General features: G+C 44.7%; 1 protein-coding gene across 2 annotated transcripts in view; it reads right to left on the reverse strand.

The window, feature by feature from the left end:
• robo2 (roundabout, axon guidance receptor, homolog 2 (Drosophila)) overlaps window positions 1-11,343 on the reverse strand; it is a 248,807-nt gene extending 237,464 nt beyond the window's left edge. Inside the window, exon 1 of one of the 2 annotated variants that reach the window (XM_088426910.1) lies at window positions 10,837-11,343. In XM_088426910.1, the coding sequence (XP_088283036.1) occupies window positions 10,837-10,954 (118 nt within the window). In that variant the 5' untranslated portion in view covers window positions 10,955-11,343. The remainder of the gene's footprint in view (window positions 1-10,836) is intronic. The other variant, XM_088426912.1, reaches the window with a different exon arrangement.
• Between the last annotated feature and the right edge of the window lie 2,361 nt (window positions 11,344-13,704).

The following is a 13,704-nucleotide window of genomic DNA, read 5'->3' on the forward strand; positions in this document are numbered from 1 at the left end:
GTTAAGGTCTTATCTTTTTGGACGCTCTTCGACTTTGGGGGTTGGATTGCGCCGTTGGAGTTCACCGCCATTTTTTTTCTTTCCCTTTTATACTTGTCATTGGAAGAAACGACGCCGGACATTGGGAGTCATATCCTGCTCTGCTCTCCAGCAAAGTTCATCACGCAGTTCTTGGGACTTCGCTTTTTGCCGGGCATCAGCTGCAAGATTGCCAAGATCATTTGCTTATACGCACGTTATGCCGCATTTGCAAGGCAAAGCTATTACGCGCCGTTAGATGGACGGCCAGATTGTTCTATTGCCCCCCCCCTCCCCCGTCCCAGGACAGGCGAGGTAAGCATGATGAATCGGACAATAAACGTTCAAATGCGCCGCTCGCCACTTTTAATGCTGATCTGAATATGGCCTGCTGCCGATTACCTAAAAAGTCATATTGAGGGAGCTTACGGGCGTAGGAGAAGCTAGATACGCAGGCGTGTGTGTGGGCCTGTGTCAAGCCGCCTAAAATTGACCGATGTTGGTCCAACCGGATTACCGGAACAAATTTGATAAATAAACCTGATTTCAAATTTATTTTAACAACATCAGCCAAAAAAAACCAAACCATCCTTGTCCTGTCATGTCCTTGTTTTACAGACGTTAAGAAAAATCCATGAGTCACCGCGACCGACACTATTGTAAAAATGTTTCATCTCTATTATTCAAAGCAAAAGCGAGAATGAGGCGATTTCCTTGAACCGTCGCCATCTAAATGCAAACACCGACAGACCGGCACAAAAGAGCGGTAGGTAACACCGTCGCGCTCAAACAAGGCCATTTACCGTGCGCTAAAGATGGGCCGCGGTGTGTGGAAAATTGCAAAAAAGCTTTTCATAAGCATAAGAGGAAAGAAAAAAAATATATTTCAGACTTCTAATCCTTCAAATGTTTCGATCGCGTACCGTGGCCCATTTTTGCAAGCGCGACTACCTCTCGGGGTCAAGCCGATCCCGGCGACGTCCCGATAGCGCGCTCGGAAGCCGAACGTAACCGATAACGCGGCGGCCGTTTTAATCAATCAATCTAAGTAATGAGAAGGGGAAGTTAATCCATTGTTCCGCATTATTGGACTGCAAATGAAGGTCTTTGGGGTTAATTAACTAGCGGGCTAAGGACAATGTTAATATAAAGAGGCCCTCGCGCCCGGCAGGTAAGAACGCGCTTGGGAACATTTCCAAACTGGAAAGTTGGAAGCCTGAAGTTGCGCTACGGGGGCCAACTTTTTGCTGACGGGCAAAAGTTCCCAACGCTAACGACTGGAAAACGTGTCGAAACGAAACAAATGGTCCCCGCCTCGCATTTGATTAAAAGTCAATCGCCCAAATCCGGCATTTCCCAAGCCCGTGGACCAATTAATTTCATCGTCATCGACTGCAGCGAGGAATCCTTATTACGATGAGCTGACAAGATGATTGGTGACCGTGCGTTTATGCCGACAGATGACGTGGAGGAGAACCTTCCGCTGTTGACTTTTCTTCAAAAGTCAGAACAAAATAAAGTTCAGGTCGGAGATTTTCAAGAGCAAAAATGATTCAAATCGAATCCGATGACAAAGCCCGGCCCAAAAGGACTTCTTCCTAACAAAATGGCTACCTACTGCTCCATTCCTTGTCCTCCTGTGATTTGCCCGACATTTTCTGTCAGCTGGAGACAGAGTTGCTTATCTTTTCATTAATCGGGATGTGGTGTAGTAGGATCCAGAAGCAACTTCCTGCGCATAGTTAATTTCCATTATTTATTGACAAAAACAAAGCAGGATCGGAGGGCGAACTTCCTAAACAGTCATGTCTAGGAAAGTACCCGTTATAATCTGACAAAGATTTCACAGAACAAATTCATCTTTTATAGTAGACTGGGGAGTCTCCAAAATACTTTTGAGGCTACTGTCAATTGCGAACTTATCTGATTTGATAACAAAAATGCAGAGAATACATTCCTTGCCACTTTGTGAGTCCCTTTTGGCTACGAAAAAGCGCTCCAAGTCCTTACCACGAAGACGTCATGACGGAATTTCAAGTAGGACTCTTTTGCCTTAAAGTTGTAGGCTCGTCACCTGTCTCTCGACAGGACGTCTGTTTCATTTGTGAATAATTTGGCTACAATTTGGCACAGAGGTGGCGCCCAAAAATAAAGATCAAGCCAAATAAAGCACAGATCTAGAACCATTAAAGGATAAACAAAATCAGTTCCAAAACATTGTCATTTCAGGTGCTGCCCATGCGGCCCGGTACCAGTTGACCCACGGACCGGTACAGGGCCGCGAACTCTCAGTTGTGGACCTCTGGTTTATAGGACACAGCTATACTTTTGGAGGAAAAAAGTGTGTCTAATATATGGGGAATTGCGGTTTGATTTATTGTATGTTGAAAATAAAGATTTCAATCAAAATCTAATCAAGAGTTACTCAAGCGCAAACTCATTCATTTATTTGTTTAACTCATTCAATGCCAGGGACGTTTGATCACGTTTTGAAGAGTCCGAACATTCAATCCCAGATACGTAAATATGAAATTGATACGTACGTACTTTAAGGACATTAATTTCTAGATACATAGGTATTAAATCGATACTTAAGTATCTGGGATTGAATGTTGATTGAATGAAAAAAAAATATGTCCCTGACTTATAACCGGAGCTGTTTTTCTGCTTTTTTTTTCCCCCAGCATGTCAAGAGAGCAACCGCTTGCACTTAATTCAAAAGGAGAAGGAAAAAAAGCTGCACACTAATGCAAAATGCAAAGGTTGCCTTTGTAGACCGTCGTAGCTTTCTAAATCCCCAGCTTCCCATAAATACTGCACCGACATGCTTCTTCTCACAAGGGAAGGTTCAAACCGCATCACCTGGTGTCAAGAAAGAAAAAAAAAGGAGATACAGCAAGAGAGAATAAATGTTGCTTTTGATTGGACATGAATGCCGCGGGGTCGGAGACTTCGGAAAACTCAATCTGATCCCGTAGATTTTTCACCGCGCTAACGAACATACGAGCTGCGAGAAGTGGAACGGCTGATCTGTAAACAATCACAGTGCAGCTCGGCCTCTGGCGGGCGCTTTTGGCAACATGTCGAGCTAAATGTCAGGGCGCCCAGCAAGGGAGAAAAAAAAACGTGACTTTTCAGTGGCATTTAAATGCGATCTCAGATTGCGCAATAACAAACGCCATTGGTGCTTCGATAGCGTCATCGTTAGTGAAAGTGCATTTTCCAGTGGAAGCCATGCAAACGAGCCACTTCCTCAGTAGTCGTGTTGAGTGTGTTTGAATTTCCATGTCAAGAATTTCGGAGCCGTGTACCTGTTGAAGTGGACTGTATTTTCCACACCTATAGCCATCAAAAGCTGGCAAGCGCCTGAAATCCGATAAATCGCATAAATTCCTCCAAAAGCTCCATCTAGCGGATGCATAACGCAACCCTAGTCACTAATGTAGCTTCTATGCTATGCGCCTTATAATGTGGTGCGCCCGATACATGAAAACAGTTTTAAAATAAGCCATTGGAAAGTAGTAATTGTCAGTGTAATACACCTAAACGTGTCTTTTCGACTGACACTAATACCAAAATTGGTGGCAGTGAAGTGTATTGATGTGTTTGCTTACATGTGTTAGCCTAACGCCGCTTTTTTGCCGAGCAAGATTGCATGAAATGTGACGACAAAAACGAAAGGTCCGTCAAAGGTCGCTTCCGTAACGTGCCCGTTTAAAGAAGGAACTAGCGTCAGCCCGATTCCCCGGAGCAAAACGGATGCCAGTTTCCGGTCTGCACCCACGACGGGTTAGCTCAAGTTAGCTCTGCGCCTGTGTGTTTCCTGTCGGTGCGGCGGAGCATTTGGAAAAGCAATGGCGCCTCTGCGCCGGAAGGGGCTGTTGCCTGACACGCCATATTGGACAAGACAGTAACACGGAACATTTAGAGGCGGACGGCCAGGGTGCAGCGCGGCGGCCGGGCTTCGCCAGCTGCGATAACGATGTATAATTTAATTGAAGGCTGTGCTTTTCTATCCTCCATAGGACTCAAACTGTTCCTCTCTCTCGCCTATGCATTATTCAGGCTAATGGTGACCCTGAAATAGAAAAAAAGCTTCTTATCTCTTTAAAGTTTTATTGCAGAGAGCAAAGAGAGGTAATGCGCTACGTGGGGAGAACGGATGAGTCAGAGTAGTTTGGGGCGCGGATAAGCTAGCTTCGGCTTTCCGATTCTGACCGCCGACGACGTCGTGGTCCCGGCGACAGGTGAGGAACGCAAAAACGCTCGGTGTTTGCGATGATGTCATAATGATGATGTCGTAATGGGCGGCTCGCTCACCAATGCTGCGGCTATTAAACAAACCCTCGATGGCGTTTAGCTAGACATCTTTACTACCGATTTACACGTTGGAAATGGGCGCTAAATGTCTGTAGTTTGCCCTATCTGCTATACGTGCCTGTTTGTTGTTGTTTTGATTTTTTTTCTCATTAAAACCAACAGTTTTAAAAACTCAGACCAAAGTGTAAACTTGATGCCGGATGGAGATGTCATCACTCTACTCCGCAGGTGTCAAAGTCAAAGCCCGGAGACAGATCCCATCCACCACATCATTTTATGTGGCCCACAAAATGCTGATTTGATTTCAAGTTTCTGGCTCAAACACAAAACTTGCAAGTTGTCTTCAATGTTTATCTCCTTGCAAGAATAAATGTGCATAAGTTATTTACACTTTTTGTATCGCAAAACATTTATTCGGCAGTATAAACTTGTTATATTATGAAAGGGAAAGTTTTCTGTGAAAGAACGTTGCCTTTGAAAGAAGCAAGCACGAGAAGGCAGATGACTCATGCAGCTTCAAAAAGACGGGAGGCACCGTGACTTAACTACAGGACAGGACACCCGAGCCTTTTACAACAAAGGACAAGATTAATTTATATAATGTGGGTCTAATGACAGCATTTAAGCCATGATGATCTTTTGAGACGATGTCGACCATTACATTTTGGGTCCAGTCGGGCGCTGTCAGGTGGGCAACGTTGAAATTACTCGAGTCAAATTTTCTTTCCAGAATGTCACTGACTTCCGATATCCACACAATGCTTCTAATTTTATGAAAAATGTGGATCTTCTGTCCAAAGCAGATAATGGGGAACAAGACAAAATACAAGAACCTGGGCTAATTGTTAGCTCGGCTGGAGCCTCCAAAAAATTCATTCTATAGCACTCTATTTTTTTAAATGATTTTTGATGACTTCAGTCACGATACCCTAATATTTGAGAATCTGGCTTTTGCGAGGGAAAAGCAAATGTTCACGTTTAAAAATACCTTCATCTAAATTTTTTACGGCAAAACGTGTTTTCCGGCCCCCCCGTCATCTCCCATCATCTGTAGAAAGCAAGATGGGCGGGGGGGTTGCGGGGGAGCAACCACGCATACGTAACAAGGTAAAAAAGGCTAGGTCCTCTATGTGTGATGAAAAGTCGAGCTTGGGCGCTGGGAAAACAGTCGGGTCAACAATTACCCAATTATGGGTGGAAAAAACGACGGCTCAATATTTGGGTCAGTTGTTCAAAACAACCTACAACATTGTGTGATGATACAAATCTTGGGTCAGCATTGGGTTTTTTTACCCACAATTGGGTCATTTGGACCCAACGTAGCCAAAAAAAAAGGATTTTTGCTAGTCATTCGCCATGATTGTTGAGCAGAAAACAACCATTTGCACTATTCTTGAAACAGGCGCACATGTAAACTATGTAAACAAAAAAGCTGTTAAAATCTTTTGCATATCTTAAGTAATTGGTAACTATTATAAACTTGTCTTGTAAATCACCCTGCAGGCAGCCATTTTTCTAGTATTTAGCAATTTCAAAATCTTCAGATTTTAAAAATGACAAATTAATCGAACGAATTTGATTTATTACACAACTCTAGATGGAAAGTGGAACTCTGGTATTGTATATGTACACCCATATATATATATATATATATATATATATATATTATATACTGTATATGTATACATACACTCTTTATATATATGCGCGCAATGGCACCCACAAGCGTGTTTTTCAAAAGGTGTGGGTGTTTGAGAAAGTGATTCTTCTTCACACACAAAAGCTTAATTATGATGCCTGCAAGAACGGCAGGCTTACTTTGTGCCTTTCGCCCTTTTCAATTACCAGACGGCAACTTTGTTATTCATCAATTTGCCGACTTGTAATTACTTGGAATAGGAAAAACAAACAAACAACAACAAATAGCTTCATCGTGTCAGCAGTCAAAAAAATGAGTAAGAGTGCACAGCACGTCGAGGCGGCAACGGTGTGAGTGATTACGCTCCAGATACACAGCGGCCCTTACTGTACCCCCCCCCCCCCAACACCACCCCCGCCTACTGCCCGAAGCCAGCTGAGATAGGGGCCAGCAAGCCTGCGACCCTGGTGAGGATAAACGGCAGATTTTGACCCCAAAGATAAGGGTGCGTCTTCTACACACATCTTATATTTGGAGAATTACGGTACCGCACGAATATACATGTACCTTCAAAAGATGAGAGTTATTCCGTTTTGGTAGAGTTTTCAACACTGTCGCCGAAATCCCGGTGCGTCTTCTACCCGGTATTATAGAAAAAAAATCACAATTCAAACCCTAAAATTACAGGTGCGCCTTATACAAAGTTGCATCCTACATTTGGGGAATGATGGTGATGAAACACACCACCCATCACGCCGGGGTCGGCTTTTGTTCAGACGCCGGTATTTCTGATAAGCAAGGTTTAAAACCATGCGTTGGGCGTGCATCGTTGCCTCCAAATAACAAGCGGCGCATTTTCACGCCCATTGCATCAGCCCCAACCTTTGGCGTTCCGTCTTAAAAGCCCCTCGGACTTGAAAGGTGACAATAAAGTTGATGGTTTCTATCTCCCGGAGAACGGCGGCTGTGATCGGAGCCGGCTTTGAGGAGGAATACCGTGCAATCCCAAAAGCGGTGTGTCATGACCGGAAGGGGAGGGGGGGGGGCGAAAAAAAAACAACTCCCCGCGGCTATTCTGATCATTTTCCAAATTGAAAACTCACCGCCGGCGCCATAAAATGTAACAGACGCGGATCCTGAGCTAAAGAGTAAAAGCCGTTCTCCGTGCGAAGAGTCAAATAGCTGCTTTACCCCCCGAAGGCACGGGTATTGTGGAAGAGATGGCGATAAGGACTCGTTTGCTTCACAATAGCATCGAAAATGCTTCACAATAGCATCAAAAATGCTATCAATGAGATAAACAATATAGAGAAGAAAGAGAGTTGCACTCTAAAGTATCAGGATGTGAGGTTTACCGCATCATCTAACCGCTGCGCGCGGCTCATCTTTTGTAAAGTTCATTTTTTATTGTGTTCACATTCGTAATTTGTAGATTTGTTGCGCGGAAAATTAAACGTGTTTTAGATTTCCCGCATCGTGAGCGGTCAGTGAACGTCTCGCCGGTGTAACTAACACCCAAAGTTGTGCAGCATCCGTGTTCCACCAAGTTTATCATTGTGTGTATATGCCAAAAGACGAGTCATAATACCTTTCATATTCTCTGACCGGTGCGCACTTAATCGAATGAGTTAGTGATTTAGTTAGTCATTTTATTTTATTCAGACACACAATTAACAAAATGTTTACAGTTTGAGTATGAATTCAAACAGTGACTGAAAAGGCACAGGATAAAAGTGCTTATTGTTAAGTCTATCCTAGCTGATCTGGAGACATTATAAATTTTAGTAATATTCCCGTGCGTGAACAAGGATGGACTCGAACGGTGGTTCCTCCTGCTCGCTTCTTTTTTTACTGAATATACTGCCGTAACAGTCTCGGCTAACGCGAGTTACCGGCATTTGCTGCTAACAGCCAACTGACGTGCACGCGTTACGGTAATTATTCTCAGTAAGAATACAGCACATCTGTGAATCAAAACTTGGCTCATGTTGCTGACGGATCAAGTTTCCTCAAATAGTGTCAGAAAAAAAAAATCACATTTTTAAACTGCCATTTATAAGACGCATCCATACTTTCAGCCTTCATTTTTTGGTAAAAAAATAAAAATAAAAATCGGGGCTTTTATTTGGGGAATTATGGTAAATCTTCCATTTGTGTGAGCAAATGCAGAGGACACTTTGATGGTTTTGTTCCCGATATTCCATTTTTCCACCGTCTCACAACTAGAAATGAAGCAATCCGTTTAGGGTGAGAATTGTTTAGATGCCTTCATATATAGAGATCTTACAGTCTGCTTGGGACTGCGAAGGTCACTGACCTCTATTTCACCAGACGCCGCACATAACTGGAGGGTCACACTCCGACCGCATTGGCCCTAGATTTCAAATCATTCATCACAACCAGCAACCACCAAGTCAAAGTTTCACCTGACGGAAATCGAATCAACATCTCGACCTACTTCCTATGTTAATTCCGGGAATTAATGCGCCACGTTCCGCAAAAGATTCTCTTTCGTTAAGCGAAATTCCGGGGTTACGAAATCTCAATCCGGGCGCGAGCTCCAAGTCATTAGGGCTGAACATGAGGACGCGGCATTTGAAAAGCGCAGGGGCGGAGCTGGACGCCGTCAAAAGTGGCGAGGAATCATTAAAAAGACGGCGGTGGCCACGGCGGCTCTTTGAAGACGCCCCGAGATCCCGCTGAGCGCTAACGACGCCGACGGGGCCGCATCGCAGCCTCCTCGCCCAGATTAGAGGGTCTCTTTAATCCGACAAAGGGGATTAAATCCTACAGGGGGCGGCGAGGGGCGACCGCTCCCGCCGAGGAGAGTCGTTAACTCCTCCGCGCTCACGTGGTCTTTGAACCGAAAATCACAGGTCTTAGACATCCAGCATGGAAAGGAAACTTCATAGGAAAGTGCCAAGTAGTCTGAAGACGAAAAGTCAAGGCCAAACTATAAAGATGCAGTAGTCGCCAAAGTACCAATTTCCACAAACGGAGAAAGTCCAACGTAAGCAGTCCTCTAGTTATGAACAAGTTCCGTTCTTACTCTGGCGATGTACCCCAGATTTCATCATCTGTCGGAATTAGTCTTTAAATTACACGTACAAGTCAAGCTCTCTTCTACGGCGACGCCCCCTTTTTTACTACAATTTGTGTGGATTTCACAAAAACGCGATTATAAGTCTACACCTGATTTTAATGGTTAAATAGAAGATGGCTGTCCAATTAAAACACATGGTGTGTGTTTGTGTGCGTGTAATGAAAATGACAAAATTAAGATACTTTTAGACATATTTCTCCATTGTATATTGAATAACGTACTGTTGTGGTCATGGGGGGGGGTGCAGAAATGAGACGTACGCAGGCGCGAGGCAATGTGTGCGCGCTCGTTTCAATGCTTTGTTTTTTTTCTGACACAGCTGAATATTAATTTTTTGAAAACCCTAAACGTCATCATCACTATCTGACAACAAGTAGCTCCTCCTGTTTAAATAACGTAGGTCCTCCCATTCTTCCGCGTCATTTGTCCAAACATCCTTGTTACTCTGCCACGGAACCCGTCCAATTTGTTTGAAATGGAGGTCTTCGGAGATGATTTGCTGATCATCTTACTTGGGATGTTCTTGACCAAAGTGACAACTGTTGTGAGATCACAGCGTGGAACATTGTCCTTCATCTCCCCCCACCTGCTGACATCCATACCAGCTCGTTCAAGCACACATCCGAGGACCGAAGGAGACAAGTCAAGCCGTCTTTTCCTTTTCATAATGTGTCAAAGTCCGCCAGAGAAATGAGCCACTCATCCTCGTTGTTGACAACAGAGGCAATAATGCTCCTGGGTCAAATTGACCCCAGTACATGCAATTAAACAGCCCGGAAAAAAACAAAAATAATCACAAACAGCTGAGCGTGAACTAGTTTCACGACGCAGCAGGTGATGCTATCTCTCAAAATGACAAATATTGTGTTTCATTGTTCAACTGTTTCAGAAATGAAGAAAATTCCATTTAGATCTAAATGGCGTTTGTGGAAGTTCTCGTTATTAACTCCAATTGCAAAACGTTGCATGGCAAGCTGTTAACCTTCCTATTGCAGTCATATTTTTTCAACAATGTTCCTGAGGTCAAATTGACCCGTTATGTTCAATTTTGAAACAAGCAAAATACAAAATAAAAGCAGCCACAAGATCTCAGCATGAACTCAATAACTTGAGTTTCAATTATGACAGAGCAGGTTATTTCATTCCTCTTGGTTTAAAGGAATGTTTCATTATCCAAAGATTCATGATCCAAAAATTGCATAAACTCATCGTTAAGTCTGATTAAGAAGTTTTTGCGAAAGTACAGGAAGAAGCTGACTTAGCCCTCTTACCGCTTTAATACTTCAGCAATTGGGTCAAATTGCCCCAAGTTTGTTCAATTTAACGTGCCAGAAACAATCACAGTAATCTTACCATTAAGTAACCGCATTTGTAATTGCAAACAGTCACCAAATTATGACCAAGCAAGTGATGTCATGCTGCGGGAAATGCATTCTTGCATCTGGGTCAAACTGACCCACGGAAAAGAAATAAAATAAGAATCCATTCAGCACTTTTTATATCTCTCATCGTTAATTCCAATTGCCAAACAGTTGCCAAAGTACACCTGACCATCAATCCTCGATGTTGCCGGGTCATTTTGACCCGGGGTGTGAAATTATGTATTTGAATGTAACAAATTCAAAACTTGACACGAGGGTCAAAAAGTCTGCCCAGGCGACGTCAGCCTTAGATCGGTCCCACAACATCCCACCCAAGACCAGCTTGCAACACATCAGAGAACCCGAAGAGAAAATAATCAGAAAGCGTCTCTTACCTCCCTTGTTCCATCTGCCTTTGGTCCGCGCCGGGTAGGTTGCCTCGGGACATCCGGACAGCACCAGCAGAAACAAAACAAGTTCAAAGGCGGGAAGAAATCCAGACGTGGAAAACATGTCCGAGAGTTGCCGGCGGGCGGCCCGAGACACTCTCACATGTCTCCTGGAGCGGGAAGCCGCGCGGGTGCCGGCACGGGTGGCGCCGGTGTCGGCGCTTAGGTCTCCGGCTCGCCCAGCATCCCGCCGGTGCCTGCGCCGGTGCCTGCGTCGGAGCCGCTCGCCAGCCGGGGGCCGGTCCTCAATGGCGCTGATGCTTCATCCCCGCCGTGGGCCGAGGAGCGTTGTGGGAAGCGATGGGAACGCGCAGCCCGCCACGCCGCCGCGCTACGCTCGGCGCGGTGCATCGGAACTGCCGCTCTCAAGCATGCACACGCCCAACCAGCCGGCCGGCCACCCGCCCGCCGCTCTCTCTCTCTCCGCCGCTCTGTGTCGCGCAACGCCGCCGCCGCCGCCGCCGCTGCTGCTGCTGGAATTTTCTCCCTCCTCTATGACTCCAGGGGGAATTCATTCCACAGCACTCAGGCTTCCGCCGTGAGAGGTGAGGGCGTTATCCACCTCCCGCGCTCTAGAAAGGACTGGTAGAAAACCTGGGAAGCGGGAAAGAAAAAAAAAAAAAGGACTCTCAGGGGACCGTCGTGGCAGAAAAGCTCACGTTCGGGTTTATGTTGACGACCTTGACAGGCGGTGTCAACTGGATCACCTCCGGTAGTGTAAGGATTAGCTTTAATCAGAGGCGAGAAGGAACGTAAACTAGAGGTGAAGAAGCCAAAGAGCTCACCGGGATCATTTCCTGGAGATATCTGAAGCGTTTTCAACAAACTATGTCGCAGAGATTAGTGTTGTGCTATTTTCATCCAACCACCCATCCATTTTCTAGAGCCACTTCTCCTCACAAGGGTCGCGGGCTTGCTGGTGCCTATCCCAAGTGACTTCGTGCAATAGATGGGGGACAGCCTGAACTGGTTGCCCGCCCGTCGCAGGTCGCACAGAGACAAACAACCCTTCTCGCACCCAGTCACACCAAAGGACAATTTAGTACGTCCAACACATTGGAGTGTGGGAGGAAGCCGGAGTGACCCAGAGGACCCAGGCGGTCTCAGGGAGAACATGCAAAGTCCACACAGGAAGACCAGAGCGAGGTGGATTTGAATTGTGGTCCCTGAAATGTGAGATGGATGTGCTAACCGCGGCACCACCGAGCCGCCTACCGAATTTCAGTCCAATTTGTGATTTCTACCAGAGCAACCTCTTGAAGGTCTCCGCTTTTATTTCCCAGCAACCAAAAGATTTCAATTGTCATCACAGTGTATAAAATAAGAGATTATTAGACAATGCACACCATTGAAAGGCGAATGTGCCAAAACTTTAAGCGCATGTTTCTCCAAAGTAGGGATTTCAACTTTGCGACGTTCAAAGTGTGATAACTTTGTCGCTTTGTAGCTACACCCGTGTATTATATATTTATTTAAAAGGAAAACGTCATGCACATTGCATTCTTATTATAACATGAGAAGTGTCTTTGCAATGATATAATAACGTGTCATTAATTAATGATAACTTAATTAAAGGTAATGTGAGCAAATTTGACGTGCATCTCAAACCGATAAATAATCAACAGCCAAGAATTAGTTCTCCGTAGCCAGGTTTACCAGGACCCTTTACATGGGTGCCCTAACCCTAAAAACATCGAAACCGAATGGTTCCCCATACACAAAATCCTAACCACCCTAAACTTAAACATCCTTACTCCCTTAACGTAATCCAAGTCCCTTAAAGGTAACGATCCTATGCTCTCTAATTTTAACCATTAGTTAGCCTTACCCTAAAAATAACCTTAAAAATCCATTTGATAAACAATTCCCCAATCTTCTTTGTCTTATTCCTTAAAGTGCACCATTAGCCCCGGCAATCCCCAATACCCCAACATGTCAACCGAGCAAAGAGTCGGGAAACCCAGAAGACCGATCGGGGTGTGCGCAGACCAGAAGGTAGGCCCGCAATCCGTATTTGTGTTGATGACCTTGACCGGCAGGGGTGTTGAGTTTATCAGCCCCGGTGGGGTAAAGATTAATCTTAACCGGAGGCGAGAAGTCACATGGACAACAGAAGGTGGGGAAGGGGAAAACTGGATCCATTTGTGAGAGGGACCGGCGCCATCTGCTTTGACAAGCCAACGATTACTAAACGGTGCCAAATGGGCACAACAAACATTCTGACTTTGGAAAACAATCATTTCAAACGTATCACCTATCCCAAACAAATCTCTACTCGGATCCTAACTCTTAACTCTTACTTCTTAACAGTAATCCTTGCCTCCGTACCTATAATCCCACTAAATCCAGTAACAGGAAGGGTCAAACACAAACGCTTATCCCCTTTAAACTCAAAATCCAAACACCGCATCAGCCCCGGTCTAACCGTCCTGTATCCTGGAGGACTGGAGTCGACCAATTTAACCCTGACCCTAAAAATCCTGTGTCCTATACTCTCACCTCCTTGGATGCTCATTAGTCCGTGTTTTGGTTGACTTCTTTTCAAATTCTAATTGACATCACAACATTTCGACTGACTGCACACACCAGTCACCAAAATCAAATCATTCTTCCCAACCTCTCTTTCGCTTCCGCTTTTGCAATGAGAGAAATCATAGGTCAATCCAAATGGCCAAGGCTGACATTCCCCGAAACGGATTTCCATTTTCTATGTATCTTGTTGTCACTAAAGTGTTAGGGTATTTATACAAAATCAATTAAAACCTGGATAAAGTTTCATATCAAGGTTATTTAAAGTTAGTTCACTTTAAAAGA

This window comes from Hippichthys cyanospilos, chromosome 11 (genome assembly GCF_059441005.1).
Source record: "Hippichthys cyanospilos isolate Australia breed blue-spotted pipefish chromosome 11, RoL_Hcya_1.0, whole genome shotgun sequence".
Taxonomy (NCBI): Eukaryota; Metazoa; Chordata; class Actinopteri; order Syngnathiformes; family Syngnathidae; genus Hippichthys; species Hippichthys cyanospilos.